Source organism: Eubalaena glacialis, chromosome 6, assembly GCF_028564815.1.
Source record: "Eubalaena glacialis isolate mEubGla1 chromosome 6, mEubGla1.1.hap2.+ XY, whole genome shotgun sequence".
Taxonomy (NCBI): domain Eukaryota; kingdom Metazoa; phylum Chordata; class Mammalia; order Artiodactyla; family Balaenidae; genus Eubalaena; species Eubalaena glacialis.
In genome coordinates, this window is record NC_083721.1 from 96644253 (window position 1) to 96662794 (window position 18542).

Sequence of the window (18542 nt, forward strand, 5' to 3'; positions counted from 1 at the left end):
CCTTTGCTACTGATAGGCAACCATGTGGTTTTGGCTAGGTTCTAAACCAGGATCTGTATATTCTTAGAAGGACTTTGTACACTGAATGTAGTCATTTATCAGTTTCATGAAAAGGACGTGGCTTCAGGCCAATTAAATGGTAGGTACACGACACTGCTTTTGACCAATGATAAAGTACAATTTATAACTAAGTTCCAAGAATCTGATTAAACCCAGCTAAGATGAATAAGTCCATCAGTAGTGAGAAAAAGTACATAGAGGGCTTCTTCTATTTTTATTCAGTTCAATAGAAGTTTCTGGCACTTGGCCTAGTCAATGCACAACTTGTTTTACTCTCCATCACAGAGTTACGGTCCAGGAATCAGGACCTTGAGGTGCTGGGGCACCTACTCTGGTCATCTTTTCAGACCAACCTTGGGCAGAAGATTTGTGGTGATGCTTGATTGTGCTCAAGAGTTTTGAAATGATGTTAGTAATTACTATATATATCTTTCAACTTGCTGAGAGCCTTCTTTCTATACCTTCATTGTGGGGAGAGTATCTTTGAGTCACAGAAATGAATCACATTGACCCCAGGAGCACGAACCCGCTCCATGGTAGCAAGTTTTATTCTTCGGAGAATTGTATTCAGTTCTTTAAGCCACCTAGATCTCATTTGGTGCCCTCAAGGCAATCATAACATCATCCAGTTGTAAAAACAACCAGCTCTAGCTGAAAGATATTATACTGCTTTGGTTCTATCACCAGAAAAAAAAAAGTTAAATACCACCAGTATCTTACTGGCCAGTAATAGTTGAGCACTGACATACAAAATGAGAGCCTGGAGTCTAAAATTCCCTATAAGCCTCTAGCTGTTTATTGCGAGTGACTGGGGCTTTTAAGGACATTGGGATCAAGTGTTTGTTTAAGTGTATGGTAGAATTAAAACTTTTGTCCTATTCCTACCAGCTTTCACTTGACAAATTTAGTGGATGCATAGCTCCACTCTGCGGACAGCCATGCTGGACCCTGGGAATGGTCTGCCCTTGTGAAGACGAGATCTGTGAGGGAGACAGGCATTCAGCAAATAATCACCCAAATAACCATTTTCACCATAATTGCCAGACTGCTGTGGTGGAAAAGAATGGCGCACTAGGGGAGCAGACCGCGGGGGTGGGAGCCTAGGCGGGCGTGGAGGCCTGTTGGTCAGCGTTCAGCTGAAAGCGGTGAGGGGCACGCGGGGATGCTAGGCAGGGAAGCCAAGGCACTGTGTTGCTGGGCTTCGTAAGCCTGGTTAAGGAATTTCATATTTTGTTCTAAGAATAGTGGGAAGTCACTGATATGTTTCAACCAAGGGGATATGATCAGATCTGCTGGGTTTTTTGTTGTTGTTGTTGTTGTTTTTTATGTGAGTATAGTTGATTTACAATGTTGTGTTAGTTTCAGGTGTACAGCAAAGTAAATCAGTTATACATATACATATTTCCACTCTTTTTTTTTTTTTAGGTTCTTTTCCCATATAGGCCATTACAAAGTATTGAGTAGAGTTCCCTGTGCTATACAGCAGGTTCTTATTAGTTATCTATTTTATATATAGTAGTGTGTATATGTCAATCCCAATCTCCCATTTTATCCTTCCACCCCCCCAATCCCTTGGTAACCATAAGTTTGTTTTGTACATCCATGACTCTATTTTTGTTTTGTAAATAAGTTCATTTGTGCCCTTTTCTTTAGATTCTACATATAAGCGATATCATATGATATTTGTCTTTCTGTCAGATCTGCATTTTTGAAATGAAACTTGGGCTGCAGGGAAAGCGGTTGGAAGGAAGCAAGAGTGGATAGGAGAGACCAGTTAGCCCAGGCCAGAGAGGGTGGTGCTTTAGGTGGATGGTGCTTGGGTGGGGATTGAGGAAAGTGGGCACATTTGAGAGAGATAGAGCCTATAGAACATGCAGGATGCGGTGGTTGATCAGATGTCTTCCATGAAGGAGCGCAGGTGGTCACAGAAGGTTCTCCGATGTCAGGCTGGAGTGTCCAGGTGCAGGACCAGGTTTGTGAGCAGGACTGGCTTTGTCAACCGCCAAGAGCTAGACAGATCTCGCTTTCAACTGACTTGTCAAATCCAGGTTAAACGTGACTAACGGGCCCCACTCGTGCTTCCGTTTGGAGAACTTTTCGTAATTACATGCTCATACATTGTGGTCAGCTTTGCTCACATCATCTCTCAGTATTCACTTTCACTCAGGGTGACCAGACCAGTTTCACAGAAGCTGTGGCAGCTGGAGCCCAAATGCAGAAAAGCCACTGGTGGGTATGGTTACTCTTTGGGACCTAAGTAGTTTCTCCCAGGTGCTTTCAGACCAAAAAGGGGAAAAGGGGGATCAAGGGGAAACTGCAGAAGAGTCAATGAGCAACAGAGCATTTGGGGAAATTATATTGAGAGTAGTATTTTGGCTGACGTTATCTTCCTTATTAGATGTAAGTTCTTTAACTTTCCTGTGCCTCAGTTTCCTCATCTGTAAAACTAGAAATAAGAGTAGCATTTGCCTCCCAGGGCTATTGTAAGGATTAAATGAGTCAATTCATAGAAAGCCTTAGAATAGCAGCAGCACTTAGAACATACTCAGTAAATATTAGTTGTTAGTATTGTTGGAGCGGGTGCCTTTGGCTGAAGTCCGAGGTATAATTTCCAAAAGTTTACTCTTTTACATGCGGCAGTAAAACCTCCTTGAATTTATTAAAATAAATGTACCAACAGGTAAACTTTTATTCATACCTTGGGAAGAATATTTGTTTATAATACTAGTAGGGATTTGGTTATGTCATCAAGAGAAAAAAAATATATCCAGTTTTTAAGTGGCTGGCTAGCAGATTAGTGTAGGGGCAAAGCACACCGGCTTTGAAGCTGTGGAGACCAAGGCTTAATCCTAGCTACGTGACCTAGGGCAAATTACTTGCCCTCTCTGACCCTCAGCTTCCTCATATACACAATCAAGATACTGTTTACTTGGCAGAATTGTTGTAGGGTAAAGGTAGTCATAGGTACAGAAGACTTGGCACAGTGCCTGACAGTAGAACAGACTGACATTGGTGGGTGAATATTTTATTGTTATTTTGCAACTGGTGATTTCAAAGTTGTTAGGTTTTTTGTTTTGTTTTAAGGGTTTTCTGAATAGATGGCATCTCCCATTGCCTGTCTTCCTTCATTCTCTAATGTACCTTCCCTGTTTACTTTTCCATCCCTTTTTGAGGGCTCTTCTCTGAGAGCCCTCTTGTTCTTGTCTTGCTGGGGTCTGCATCTACTATCAACATAGCTAGCAGTCCTGGCCTTCCAGCACAGGGAGGCAGCCCATTCTTCATCCTTCTGGATGCACCTCATCTTATAGGATCAGCTGCCACCTTGGAAGGTCTCCTCCTCGCAGCCAAGCCTCAGAGGACCCTCCCCTGGGGACACTCTGCTTTTTGATGGATGCTCTCATCAGTATTTCTTGTTGTCACTTCCCACACTGTGTAATTATGATCCCATCGTCACCACCAGTGGCTGCATCAAGTCTCACCTGCTACCAGCATCTAAACAAAACCCCTAAGAAGGTAGAGCTCTTGTGATGCCTGAAGAGTAAGCTTCTGGGCACCTGGGACACAGCACCTTGGGAGTGATCCTTTCTCCAGGAAGGTAGAAACAAGACAGTCAAGGGTACAGTAGGAGATTGCCTAGGTTTGAATCCCGGCTCTGCCACTTACTGCCTTTGTGATCTTGGGCAAGACATGACTTCTCTATGCCTCCGTTTGCTCATTTATAACATGGGAGAGTAACAGTTTCCAGGATTAAATGTTTCTACATCCAAAGCACTTAGAACAGTACCTGGCACCAAGTACCTGAATAATCAAGAAAAGAGCTGCCCATGAGGGGAATAGCTTTCTTTCCCATCATCCGCCTGCTGTGGCTGCTCTTAGTCATTTCTTTTCCAGGTGAGGGCTCACAGCTGACTGCAGCCTGAGCAGGCAGGAGACAGGGAATGCTGCCTTCCCACCCACAGGCCACAGTCCCAGGCCCTCAGCCGGAAGAAAACACCGTGAACAAGAATAACTCTCCCATTTCAGGGCCTGGAGTGTTAATTCGTTGGCACTGCTGAGAAGCGACCTTTAATTCACTTAATCATTAACTGTAGGCATCCTAATGAGTCCTGCGAGCGGCATCTGCTGGTCGGGGGCAGAGCAGCTCTTTCTTCCTGGATGCTGTTAGCATCGGCACCAAGATTGAACGCTTACTAGCTGGGCTTTTTTTTTTTTTTTTTTTAATAACATCTTTATTGGAATATAATTGCTTTACGATGGTGTGTTAGTTTCTGCTTTATAACAAAGTGAATCAGCTATACATATACATATATCCCCACATCTCCTCCCTCTTGCGTCTCCCTCCCACCCTCCCTATCCCACCCCTCTAGGTGGAAAGCACCCAGCTGATCTCCCTGTGCTAGCTGGGCTTTTGCTCTGTTATTTCAATAACTGAACAGAAATTATGAAACAGATGGGAGCCAGGCTGGCAAAGTGGATGCTCACTCTCCGGGGCAGGGCCTGCCCACGGCCTCTGGCGAGGTCCGCATCGGGCACGCGTGTAATTCACACATGTGCTTCAAGAGGTCGTGTGGTTTGCATGGATGTATGGAACCCTGCTTCCCAGTGGATCCCAGAAAGATTCCCTGTTCTAACTTACCTGCCATGCTTGCAGGAGTCTGGCTTTGTCCACTTGGTCACCTGGGTCCTGTGATGGGAGGGGCTTCCTGCCCAGGTGAGGAGGTTGGGCTGAAATTCCTGTACTGCAGCCTAAAATGCTACTGATATTTGAAATCCTTTTGCTCAGACCCCTTTCTACACTTTCAAGGAATGGGAAGGATATGCTAGTATTTTATATTTATAGCATTTCATACTGGAAGAAAAAAAAAACAAACCAGCATTAGGCAGTTTCTGGCCCTGGGTGTATCTAGGGCAGCTTAGGTGGATGACAGGGGTTGCTTTTAAGTGACAGTGAGGAATGGGCATTACAACTGCCTTCAGTTGTCCGGGGTCTTCATGGAATCTCTTTTATTACATCCAGTCTGCATCTCTTATGTTACACCATCATTATTCTTAGCTGTTCCCAACCATAGAACTATGACAACAAAATAGTTTCACAGAAAATACTATTTCGCATGACATTTAAATCGAATTGTTTTCATTTCACTCTTGTTTTCTTCAGTCAATGAGCAGTTTCATGGAATCATAGAAGTTGAGGAACATAAGAGACCTCAAAAGTGGTCTAAGCCAATTCTTCTCTCAAAGCAAGAATCCCTTTGACAATACTCCTCAGTCATTTAACCTGTTTAACATATTATCTCTGCTTATACTCTTAGAGGCTTGAGGCAGCCTATTCTATTTTTGAACAACTCCTACTGTTAGAAAATGTATCCTGTTGTTGATTCAAGTCCTTGTGCTATCCCTGCATTAATACAAATTATACCAAACAAAACTAAAATGCCTTCCACCTAAGCCCCAGAAATGGTTGAAGACAACGATAGTGTTCTTGCCCAAATGTCACCAGTTCCTGCAACCTTGCTATGTATGATGTAATTTAGCATCTTCACCATCATCCCAGATGTGCGGGAGTGGCCCTCTCTGTAGACATTGTATTAATAAACTGGTTTATAATGGGCTTGTTTTCATAGGACTCAATGTGAAAATCTTATATTAAGTCTTCATGACGATGGCAGAAGGAATTTGAGAGTTACATCTGCACTTGACTTTTACACTAACCTACAGAGTCATAGGTGCTCAGGATGTCCATTGGGCCATCTTGCTCCTCTATATGATACCCAGGAAAACCAGCCATTCTCCCCAGGGAAACTGCAGCTCAGAGGTAAGCTCATAAATAATCACACTGACTAGCATCCAAAGAAGAGGCAGGACCAGAATTCTTCATGAAGCCTCCTCGCAGCTCAGCCTGTTTAGAACTTTCTTTCCCCGTGCTACCTGCATAAAGACTAGCTTGGCCCACATGTACTCAGACAGTGCTTAGCCTTGGGGCTGCCTAGTGATCAAGAGTTGGCTAGGGAGCTCAAAAGAAGAGTCTCATTTAAGCTGTTAATTTTCCAGGAAAGCTCTGAACGGGTGGGTTGGATGGTTTATCTTTAATAGTGTAAAGTACGTGTAAAAAGAAAAGAATGAGGTATATCTAGCTGGTCTAGTTTTCTCAGTGGTTCTCTGATTACTGTTTCTGTGAGGAAAAGACAGGTAACAAAGTAAAGGTAGAGGGGAAAATGGCCACTTGAAAAACCATTAATAAAACATCCTTCACTTTGTATATATAGATGTCTCAACCATAGATGTCTTTCAAATCCATAGAGGCAGCATGGCAAGAGCCAGATGCAGAGTATCGTTCTGGCTTTGCACTTACCAACTGAGTGAACTTGGGCAAGATATTGGCCTGTGTGTGCCTCGGTTTCCTTATCTGTCAAGTGGGGATATTGATGACAGTACATGCCTAAAGGGTTGTGATAAGAACTAAATGAGTTACTATGAGCGAAGGGCTTAGGACAGTGCCTGGCATCATAGGAGGCACTACCCAACTGTTTGTTCTTATCATGAATAATTATTATTCATTTTTGTGATTCTGATTACTTTGTAGTGAATTCAGAGGTGCCAGACTGCTTCACCATCATTCTCATTCTCGTCCTCCCTATAAAAAAAAAGGCTTGGAATCCCAGTGTTAGTTGCAAGGAATCATGCCCTTGCCCTGCAGTGGGTGGTGTGCAATGGTCTTTCCAAAGCTGAAACTTTCACAGATGTTAAAATGAGCAAATGGGGTACCCAGAAGCTTGAATGCCTCTTGTCACAAGTATAGCTCCCGCAAAGCTTATAGAGAACAGTCCTATTTAAGTGAGGGGGCATGTGTGCTGTGCGGTCGATTCGAGAGACCATGCTGGGGCCTTTCATTTTGAATGTCTTTGAACAGAGAGAGCCCCTGTGTCAAGGGGAAGGTTTGAGGTACTTCCCAAGGAGCCTGACATGATCCTGCACTGGCTGCTGTGCTGTCCTCTGGAGGCCCGCTCTGGTCTTCCACAGTCAGTGGGGTCACCCAGGATGAAAAGAAGCAGAGCTCTCCAAGAGCATGCCAGAATTCTGCTTCACTTCCCTTCTCATTCTGAATTGTTAGTCGATTTTTGCTTTGCGATGTAGCATATTCTTGCTTAGACTCTTAGAATGAACAGACTTGTAAGATCACCTAATTTTCCCCCTCATTGAAGGTTTGGGTTAAGGTGACTCATTCAAGGTCATACAACATTCACTCATTCATTAAACAAGTATTTATTGAGACTGTGTGGTATGGTCTGCAGTGTTTGTATCAGTGGCAGAGCAGGACTGGAATCTAGTCCTACTATTTCTAATCCAGTGTTCTGTCCCTCAGGTCTTGTGGCCTCTCATACCTACTCCCCTCCCCCAGTGATATGTCACTTTGCAGCTGTGGGATATTAATTCTCAAACGTGAATATTACCTTTGAGTCTGTATAATAGGAAACACAATGTGTGTAAAAGATAGAAGGGCCCAAAACCTTTACACAAAGGCAACTAGCCTTGTTTTCCCCCAAATCTATCAGAATGTTGTAAGAGTCAAACTCAAATTCAACCTGAACATTCAGCAGGTAGAAAAAAGCAGCAGAGTATCCTATCTGGATTGGATGCCTCTCCAATTGATAGAATACTCTGCCAGGTACTAGGGACTCGGGGGATAGTAGGGCACAGAGTGCTCCACCATTTTCCAGCCGTGTGACATGGAACAGTATACTTCTCTGAGCTTCAATTTGCTTATCTGTAAAATGGGAATGATAGCAATAAACTTCAGAGTCACATTGTGGAATTTAATGAACTGAAGCATGTAAATCACCCAGCCCAGCAAATACCTGACACATAGACAGGGCCTGTTAGGATGATTTGTATTCATTCCATGATTTCCCTCAACTTGTTATGTGGCCACTGACAAGGAATTGAACCTTCCTGAAAGTCTTTAAATGAGGGAAATAAAGAAAATGACATTTGCGTCACCCAATAGGACTAATGTGAGGCTCCAATTAGAATAATATAGAATGAAATACTTCTTTTGGTAAAAAAAAAAAAAAAAACAGAAAAACAAGAAAAGAACACCATACACGCAGATTACAACCCTGTGCTTTTTCCAAAGATCCTGTATCCTTAGAATGATGGGTGAGCTGTACTTAGCCATATTTGCTCTGGTCCATGGCACAGAGTTTTAGATTAGATAGGAGATTGGGCTACACTTCCCTATAGGTCCCAGGCAGTTCTAGACATGTTACTGCAGTTCAGTTTAACCACCTCTCCAACGAGAGGGTGTGGTAGCATCAGAGCAAATTGATCCCCACTTCTGGGAAAATGACATTAACCACATGCTCAGCTGACAGACACAGAGGTGGCATCTTCATGAGTTTAAAGAACCAAATGACAAGTCTACAGTTTCTCGTTTATCTCCGTTTTGATCTTCCCAAGGGAGATTTTGAGGTTTCAAAAGACATGGAGGGCCAAGCTATTGTTTGCCTGTGTATACCCTTCTTTATGACTTTTTTTCATTCCAAAAAGATGCTTTAAGGTGGCTTACAAAGATTAATGCAGAAACTAAAAATAAAATAAACAAGAAAAATAAAGTAGAAAGGAACAGTAAAGTTGAAGAGAAAAGCAAGATGAAGCCAGGGTAGGGTCAGTTCATAGAACACCTGTACAACGTGGTGTCTGGGTGCCAGAGGTGGGCCTCCGTCTGACTCTGAAAGTCTTAGCAGCTAAGGAAAGAGGCAGACTTGAATGGGTCAAGATTCACATTGTCCGGATTAGAGTAGACCCATTGCTCGGGCAAGCTTTCCGAGATCACTGAAAACCTGTGCACTCGCCTGGGAGTGGTTGAATAGTGCTAGGTATAACGTCTGAGCTATTTATGTGAATAAACTCAGCACTTCTTAGCTTTTTTCCACTCTTCTCTTAATACTGTAAAATGCAATTCATGTTCTAACAGGTCATCAAAGTCACTTCTACGAGGCCAGAGCACCCTGGTGCAGTACACACCTTTCTACTGGTTAAACTTAATCCAAAAAGAACATTTAAAGGAATAAAAGGAAAGAAAGAGCAACTCCATGGCCTTTGTGATGAACACCCATGTGTATTATTTCTCACAACTTTAATGCAATTTGAATAGTTAAGGGCTAAGATAATATGCTCTTGAAGAGCTGAAGGGGACAGGATTATTTCCTCCATTAAAATGAACATACTTGGAAGTACAGCCGCACAGCCTTCACCTGGCTGTGGCCTGAGGGCAACACCCACTGGGGAAGATAAAAACTGTCCTAAAAGAATCATTCTTTAGGAACACCAGTAGAAGGCAAAGGGACAAAAAGACCCCTATGATCTACTCCCTAGATCAAGGCAACAATGATTTTAGCCTGGAAAAGTTTCAGAATAGGTATTATCAGTCATTCCCAACTAGAAGAAAAATTAAGAAACTTGTAAGAACCTATTGAATGTCTAGTTTTATGTGCTGTAGTTTTTGGAGATGGCTCCAAGAAGATGTGGATGAAAATATACTTCTAGGCAGTTCAGTATATTTGGGGCGGGGGGGGTGGGGAGTTCCTGCTGAGAGTTTAGAGTAGTTGGTTTAAGCTATACTTTTGTGACAGAACCACTGCCATCTTTATGCGTAACTCAGTGACATTTAGAAATTTTTTTTGACAGTTCTTTCGGTAATTATTTGTGAGTTTTATCTTATTTAATTTATTTATTTATGCATTTATTTTTTTGGCCGCTCTGCGCAGCATATGGCATCTTAGTTCCCCGACCAGGGATCAAACCCGTGCCCCCTGCATTGGAAGCTTGGAGTCCTAACCACTGGACTGCCAGGGAAGTCCCTAGAAAAATTTTTATTTCTTCCCTTTTCTACTCCATCCAGCTTAGACTCCTATTCCCTTATTTTCTTTTCCTGCCTTTCTCTAAGATGGAAAATAAATCCCATGCCAGTGCCGATCGTGGGTGGCTCTCTTTTTAGAAAAACATTCCAAGCCTTGTCTATGCTCAGCATAAAAGAATATTCTGGGCCGGGAGGGCGTCAAAGGGTGAAGGGGTGGTCTGAGTTTCTGCGAGCCTTTCTTCTCTTCTCTTGCTGCCCCATCTGTAGTATATAAAAAAACAAACATCAGTGGTATCAGGCCCTTTATGGGATATAGTGGGAGGTAAAAACCAGAGTAGAGCAGAGACCCTGCCCACGATCTAGATTGCAGAGTAAATGAGACATTTCAAATAACCATAACATAAGGCATGGTGTGCTATAAGCACTGATAGGAAGGGAAATGTACCTCCCCCCCAAAAAAATTAGGATGGTACTGAATTGTCTGCTTTTGCCATAAGTTTCTTACTCGGTTCAATTGAACAAAATCTCTGCACCTGCCAGGTGCCAGGCCCCCCGTGAGGGGCTGGTGGGTCCAGTGGGGGTCAAGCACAGGCCTTGCTCTCAGATTGCTACTTCTAGCAAGAGTCATCAGAGCTTTGTAAAGGTGTCTGCTTGAGGCCAGGGACTTGGTCTTTCTCTGACATGTTTTGATATGTCCCCTCAAACAGTCCCACAGCCAGGAGGAGAGAGAGCAAACAATTTTCCTGGAAAGGTGATTAACATTGAGGCACAGCAGCTAGAAATTGGCAAGGTGCCTTCCGCAAGGTTGGGGAAGTGATTTATTTTTCCAGCCTCACCGCAGGAACCAAGGCCCTGGCAGATGCCACCATGCCTTAGCAGCAGCTGATCCAGATGAGATCATTATTAATTATTAGTCACTTTAGAGTGTCTTTTTCAGAAACTACAGAGTTCTTGGGAAGCCCAGACTCTCCTGAGTTGCAATCAATACTATGTACACCTTGCACAGGGACCTGAGTGGCCTGTAATTATAAAACAGTATTGATTCCTGGAAAGGGGGTTGAAAATGTACAAATCCTTCACATAAAAATCAGCTAAATCTTCAAAAGCCTTGATTATATTTTTTCCTCAAGAAAGAGACTGATGGTGGGAGTAAAAAACTTGAAATGTTAGCTAAATTAGGGCTGTTTCCTGCCAGGAGCCAGATCTGTACACATAATTATTTTATTCTCTGTGCTGGCATTGATTCCCTTTGGTTGAGTGTTGGAAATATCTCTGTTTTGGGTCTGTAATCCAAATTATTCAGTCAGTTCCTATGATGATGTTTTCTACTCGCATCTTCCTGTATTATTTTTCTGTAAAACAAATAATCACATGTCTGGAACTTGACTCATCCCTGCCCCCCAGCACACCCCTCATTCCCATCCCTGAACTTGTATATCACACCACCTGCCATGCTCCTGGGCCAGAAACTTCACTCACCACTCACCCTCACACACCCCATAGTCACCAAATTCTGCCCGTTTTATTTTTGGCCTAATTCTAATTTCTGCTTCTAAGTTGGCGTCCACTACAGTCCTGTTGGAATGACTGGAAATCCGGACAGTTTTTAGTTTTTCTTCCTTTTGGCTGCGTCTCAGCAGCAATTACGAACATGGATTCTCCAGCTGCCTTTGCTTAGCACGTGGGTGCCCTGTCATTTTCTGTCTGGATCCGTAGAATGGCCTCACATTGCATTTTCAGCTTCTAATCCTGCCCTTCCCGTGGCGGGTAGGAGCCCCCTTGAAAATGCAGGTTTGGTCATGGCGTTTGATGGCATATAGTCTTCCAGCGGCTCCCCATTGCCTACAATCTAAGATGGACAAACAATTCTTGATCTGGAAGAGATAGACATTGAGTTTCAAAAGATGCAGTTGATCTCCCAAGCCTCAGAGACTGTTGGAAGAGAGCAGGTCTGGAGGATTGCAGGCACCAGCCACATCAGGAAGGCCACCTCGTTCGTGGGCTTCTTCGGCACTTTGACTATCTGTGGTTGGTTTAGCTGGGCTTGGGACAGAGAGTTTTTGTACTAGAAAGCTGTTTCCCGGGTTTTATAGAGCTAACTTCTCAGTGAGATACAGTCACGGTACATTTTATTTTGGATACCTCGTGCTTCCTCAGCAAGGCAGTGAAGTGCTGTTGAGACTGTTACAGGGGAATGGACCCTCTGATCGGCCCCTCCAAACCTTGTATTTGAGGGAGAAGAAATCCTAATGCCAGTATGGGGCTCCAATACAAAGGGCCTGCAACATTTCTCAAAAGAGGCACTCCTGGCCTGTGGTACGGGGAAACACTTTGTAACGTATGAGTGTCCCACACATGCCAAATGCTCCAAGGATTGGGGAATGGTACCATCCCTACCTAGGAAACCTTGGCTCCTGTCGCTACTCCTAAGATGTTCTCCTTACTGAGAATATAATGAAGAACTGGGTTAATTATGATCTGTCACTCCTGTTGCCTCTTCATCTTCTGTATTGATTGAGTTCAGACTGGAGTCACATTGCCTGTCTTTGAAATCAAGCTCCACCACTTAACCGAGTATGACCTTGAATGTGGGCATGACCTCGGACAACTACTTAATCTCTCTGTGCCTCTGTTTTCTCATTTAAAATAGGAGATAGTAGTATTAATAATATCTACCTGAAAAGATTTTTGTGCAGATGAAATAGGATAAAGCATGAAAGGTGCTTGCCGTGACGTCCACTTTCAGAGGCATAATGATTGTATGAGATGATGATGGCTCCTGAGCTTAACATCGTACTTGAGTGACAAGTTGAAATCGACACTTAAAAGTGACTGCCCCAGAAAAGAAAGGCAGCAGGGTCTATCAGAAAGTGGAGTGACCAGGTGGGAGTCAGTAGATTCTGTTTTGCCCATAGTCACAGTTACTGTGTAGCCTTGAACATGTCACTTCCCTTCTCTGGTGTTTGCTTTCTTGATCTATGATACATTTGCCCTACGTGGTGTCAAAAAGACTGAATGGCATGAGCATTGCGAATGTGCTTTAAAGCCTGTAGCATCTCACAAACAGTTTGATGATATATAATAAGTAACTGATTATACATCGGTGTTCTACCTACCCCTGATTTGAAAACCCTCCTCAGCCAACCGGGAGGACGCATTGAATGGGAACTTCTCGGGAGACGCATAAACCCGGGGAGCCCACCTTGCGTGGTAGACACTGAATTGCTCTCTAGCAGCCCATCCTGGCCAATGCGTCCCCCGATGGCACAGGCGAGGAGCCCTCAGGCAGGTAGGCAGGCATCTCGTGAAGAGCTCACATCCCCGGTCCTGCAGCTCTCCCTGCCGGCTTGCCGACACCCTTCGCCGCTGCCCGTTCCCTTCATGGCTGTCTGCTTGTCGCCCCACAGCAACAAAGGCGAGAGAAGGAGCTGCGGAAGCAGCAGGAGAGGGAACAGCGGCGGCACTACGAGGAGCAGATGCGGCGGGAGGAGGAGAGGAGACGCGCAGAGCACGAGCAGGTACCGCTGCAGCCCCGCCGACGGCCCCGCGCGGACGGCAGCACCAGCCGCCTCTGGGCTGTGGGGCGCCTTCTCTTAGGTCTGGTCAGGTTTAAGCAGGTTTTTACTCTTTCGCAAGCAACCATTCTCACCTATTCAAGAAGTCAAACGCACAACCTTGGCAAAGCCCACTCATTCAACCTGGCTTCCTCCCCAGGCCGAAGTCCCCTGACGCATCTGGATCTCGTGATTTTCCCAACCCTGGGCATCTACTCTGAAAGTAGCACTGAAGCGTGATAAGCAAGCCAAGTGCTCCTCTTCCATCGCTTCAGAAGAGCTTTTCTACTCAGGCAACTCTGGTCTCCCTGACTTGGAGCCATCGATGCAGGCCCCTTTCTCTCTTTGTTAGAATCACATTCTGACAGTGCAGTGAAACTGCAAGATGGTTCCATTACAGAGGCAGTGCAGGATGGCATTCAACCATTATTTTACCCCTGCTGCTTGCACAGGAGCCTCTGAACTTTATAGCGTTGTTAATTTCAGGTAGCCCCTAAAGAGGGAACCTGTCATGAAAAGTTTTGAAATATAGCTCGGTTCTCCAAACCAAAGAGTAACAGCAAAGCACATAGCCATCTCAATCCACTGCAGTTGCAGGTAGAGGGCTTGTGCTTTTGACTGCATTGAAACGCTTTCGCTTCGGTGCGGGGTACCTTTCCTGTTTAGTGAGGAGGTGTCTGGGTATTTTTTCCCCTCCTTCCTTCCACACTTCACTTGGCAGCTCTTGTCACCCTTGAAATTACCGGTTCTTTTTCTCTCTCTCTTTCTCTCGTTGTGTTCCTCTGAATTCTCTGCCACCTACCTCTCCAGGAGTACATCAGGCGACAGTTAGAGGAGGAGCAGAGACAGTTAGAGATCTTGCAGCAGCAGCTACTGCATGAACAAGCTCTACTTCTGGTAATGGGAAAGCCAAGCCAGCTGACCTGCTCTGTGTTCATCGCGCGCGTGTGTGTGTGTGTGTGTGTGTGGTCTCCTCTAACATGCCAGTCAGGAAGGAGGGGATCCTCCAAGCCTCAAGGACCTGGAAAATCTCCTAAAACTTAATTCGTTTCCTGACCCAGTGTGCTGAGTCAATATGTTTAATATACTTGTTATGCATTCTTTATTAACTCCAGCTATTTGTGAAACTTTAACATGAATCCAGCCTTATTATAAGTTCAGATTGTTTTTGAGACCCATTGTGTTTATTGCAGAGTAATGTTTGAGGTCATTTGCAACATGCTGGAATACAATCACAGCAAAGTGCCCCTCTTCGTAAGAACCCACTCAGCTCTGTAGTCATATTTCATTTGCAGACTATTAGTTTTACCCTTACGACGGGAACATTTTGTGTTCCCTGCTCGGGAGGCTTCCACTTGAAGTACTTTTTATTATTATTATTGCACTGCTCTCCAAATGAGCTTCTTGGTGTATCTTTTTTTTTAACTGAACTTTTTATTCAGTGGCACTGTGATATTTTTTTAGCCTGTCCATGGTTTTTGCTAATGGTTTCGTTGGTCCAAGTTTTTGTTAAACAAAAGATGATTTAGGCAGTATCTTTACGTACTTATTTCGTTTTGTACTTAATTGTACATGTTTGAATGATTTAATTACTAAACCAGGAAGTGGATGGTTCCTTATAGGGGTTGCGTGCTGACCATCCAAATGTCCTCATTATTGCCACTTTCTTGGTTACAATTCATCAAGGGCAAGTCACTTTGCAAAGGGTGGTATTCTGTAGGGGTTGCCATTAAAACAATAGTGTTTTCATTAAATGCCACATTCTGTGCAGATGCTGACCCAAGGCTGTAGTTTATCTCTATGGCACATCCTGATGTCCTCTTGTGGTTCTGTTGGTATTAAGGTCCTTTGTTATTTATCATCTCTTTTGGTTCCATTGCATGCTTCACTGGTACTGGCCAATGGTTTCCGTATGGTGATTTAGCCTTTTCTTTGTTCTCCTTTCCTGATCTGGACAGGAATATAAGCGCAAACAGTTGGAAGAACAGAGACAAGCAGAAAGACTACAGAGACAGCTAAAGCAAGAGAGAGACTACTTGGTTTCCCTTCAGCATCAGCGGCAGGAGCAGAGGCCTGTGGAGAAGAAGCCACTGTACCATTACAAAGAAGGGATGAGTCCTAGTGAGAAACCAGCATGGGCCAAGGAGGTAAGTCAGCAAGCAAGTACAGCCTGTACCTGTGCTGTATTGGGGAAATTGGCCATAATGAGTTTCTCCAGTAGAAATAGAGAGTTAAACTAGTGCTACAAAGTTGGAAAATAATTCATTATGAGACACAAATGCTTTGCTTTGGGAAGAACTGTAACATTATTTCTCTACCTTAATCCATTTGTTCTTCTTTTTGTAAGTAACAACAGGAAGTAGAAAATCCTTTTCCTTATTGGAATCTAATTGAGTTTGTGGCAGGAGGATTTTCAGTGACTTTTGCATGGAAGAATATGACTTAAGACTTAAGGAATTCTAGGTAGGATCATTTCCTATCCATACCTAGACCCTAAAAGTGATCATTAGTATTGTCACTAACATTCCATGTTCTGTGGTAACAGTGAACACACAGTTGGACCCAGACTTGTGATTGTGGTTCACTTACCAGGTCAGAGGTCATTTATATTTCTTTTGCAAATACTTTCAAAGTAATGGTCCTTCATTTGCTCAACTAGTAGACTAAGAAAGAATTTTCAGGAACTTGACTCTGTGATGAGCTATGTAAAAATCTCATTAAAAATTATTTGAATAGTAGGAAAAAAAGGGTGGTAACCAAATGAGTAAGGCAAACAAACAAAATAATAACTCTCGCCAAGATCAACAACCCTTCTAGGAAGTCACTGTGTCATCTCATATGCCTGACACCCTGGTTTTCAGTTCTGTCATTAATGTGGCAACTAATGATTTCCTTTATTTTCTTGTGAGCATAACTAGTCATTTGAAAGAGTGATTTATATTACTCTGCATTTTCTTCTAGTATCTTCAGATATTTGTAGCTAGAGCTTATTTCAAGTTATCTAGACTACAATATTACCAGAACCCGATTTCTTATGTAAGATCCTATTTGTATAATTTTTAATTTTCTGCTGTATCTTACATCTGTATAGAAAATGCTTGAAATTATGTTGTCCTAATGTTAATAATGGCTGTTTATTGGAAGTAGAAACTATAGAGTTTTTTTCTTTAAACTTTTTAATACTTTTATGTATTATGTTTTATGTGTTTATGTTTAAATCCTTTATAATGATTTTATACTATTTTTACAAAACTAATAACTTTTAAAACTTAAAAACTAAATCTGTAGAGAAAAGTCATTCAGTGTCAAGAACGTTTTTGATCACTTTCCCTTAGAGTCTATGAATGCGATTTGTATTTACCTATGTCTGTAACAACTGCCTCTTTCTCCCAGGTCAGTAATTCAATTTTGTGATCCTACTCCCAGGTACAGCACCAACCCCTTAATAACCCACCTGTTCTTCCAGCTAAGCACAATCACTATGCTGTTAAACAGCAGCTGATGTGGTTCCTGGCTAGCAGAGATGTGTCACCTTCCTCCACTGCTAAACCATTCTTTAACCACATCAAGCTGAAACCCTCAGCTAAGCCAGACTCACAGCTCATGATCATGGCAGGTATTGAGAGACTGAAAAACTAGCCTCTCCTAAGCTAATGCCAGTAGCACCTGCAGAAATTAATGATTCCAGATCAAGACCCCTGTTTGAGCATCGCTCATGGAAGAAAGATGGACCAGCTTATCCTATTAGACTTGGTCTTGAAGAGCAACTGAAGCCGCAGGGAGCCTCAAGGACCACAGTGAGATCAACAAAGCGATCTCGCTCCCAAAGATGTAGCCCAACTCGAAAGTCAGGACTTAAGGTCATTTGTGTGTCCTCTCCCAACATCTCCAAAGTGATGAGCCCCCAGTTGTCCATTACAGCAAGTAAGGAGGGCCTTAGAGACTCATATGTACCTCGGGGCAGGAGGGGCATGAATTCATGCATCCATACAAGTACCTCGACTCCTCTAAGAAGTGCTGCGTCACTAAATGACCTCTCTTTGATGCATGACCACCTGATCTTCAGTGCTCCCAGCCCCAAGCATGAGTTTAGGAAAGGAACACCAACAGATCCCATTGGAGAAGACCATGATGCCTTGCAAAGCATACCAGAATTTCTTCTGTCCCTTGTGCAGCTCCCTCATGCACAAATGTACCAGAAAAGGGGGGGAAACATAAAGCAGTTTCCACTTCCTTCTTTCCACCTCTACCCAGCATGTTTTGATTTGAACTTAAACATTTTGACTTCATTATTTTCTAATTACTATTTGTCCTCATCATTAAATTTCCTGGCCTGTCCTCTCTCTTCAGAACTAATTCACAGTTCCCAAGCTTTCAGAAGCCATGCCGTTCCTGGGGGCAAATCTTTGCAGATATCATCAGGGCAGTTTTGTAGACCTCCTAATTCCCCTGTGCTTCTCGGCCAGGCTCCTAGCAGTAAAGGAAACATAGCCAGTGGGAGTGCAGACAGCATGACTGTGTCATCAAGCACACCCGATGTGAGGTTCCCGGGCCATCCTAGGTCTGGGCCACCTCTGGTGGGTGACGTCTTCCAAGGTCCCTGGCTTCCTGACAGCTGGAGCTCTTCCTTTGGGCTTCATGGACTTTTAGACATGTGGGAACATTCTTTTAGGATTTTAGGTTTAATCCTATCCTCCTGGGTGTGTTTAACATAATCCAGCTTCCAACTAACCACCTATCTATTCATTAAACAGTTCCCAAGTCTTAGAGTGGGTATTCATATTTTAGAAGAAAGATGAAACATTTAGATGATAGAATGAGTGACAGTGCTAAACTGGGAATTGGAGCAACTGGTATACAAATAAGTACAAATAATTGTCTGCTTTAGTTTAATTCATCATTTTTTTTAACACCCACTTCTTAAAATGGGAATAAAAATGAGTGTGAAAATCCTTATTTTCCTGATCTCTCAATGCTTCTAATCAACAATGTATGAACTTTTCTTCTAGAGCTTTATTTACAGGTTTCTTTTCTTATAGTAGGAGGTAGGTGGGGTTGAAAGTAGCCAG

General features: G+C 43.3%; 1 protein-coding gene across 1 annotated transcript in view; it reads left to right on the top strand.

Annotated features, from left to right (window-relative positions):
- TNIK (TRAF2 and NCK interacting kinase) overlaps window positions 1–18542 on the top strand; it is a 410774-nt gene that overhangs the window by 323308 nt on the left and 68924 nt on the right. The window contains exons 13-14 of the mRNA XM_061193436.1: window positions 13327–13437; window positions 15432–15620. Coding sequence (XP_061049419.1) covers window positions 13327–13437; window positions 15432–15620 — 300 coding nt within the window. The remainder of the gene's footprint in view (window positions 1–13326; window positions 13438–15431; window positions 15621–18542) is intronic.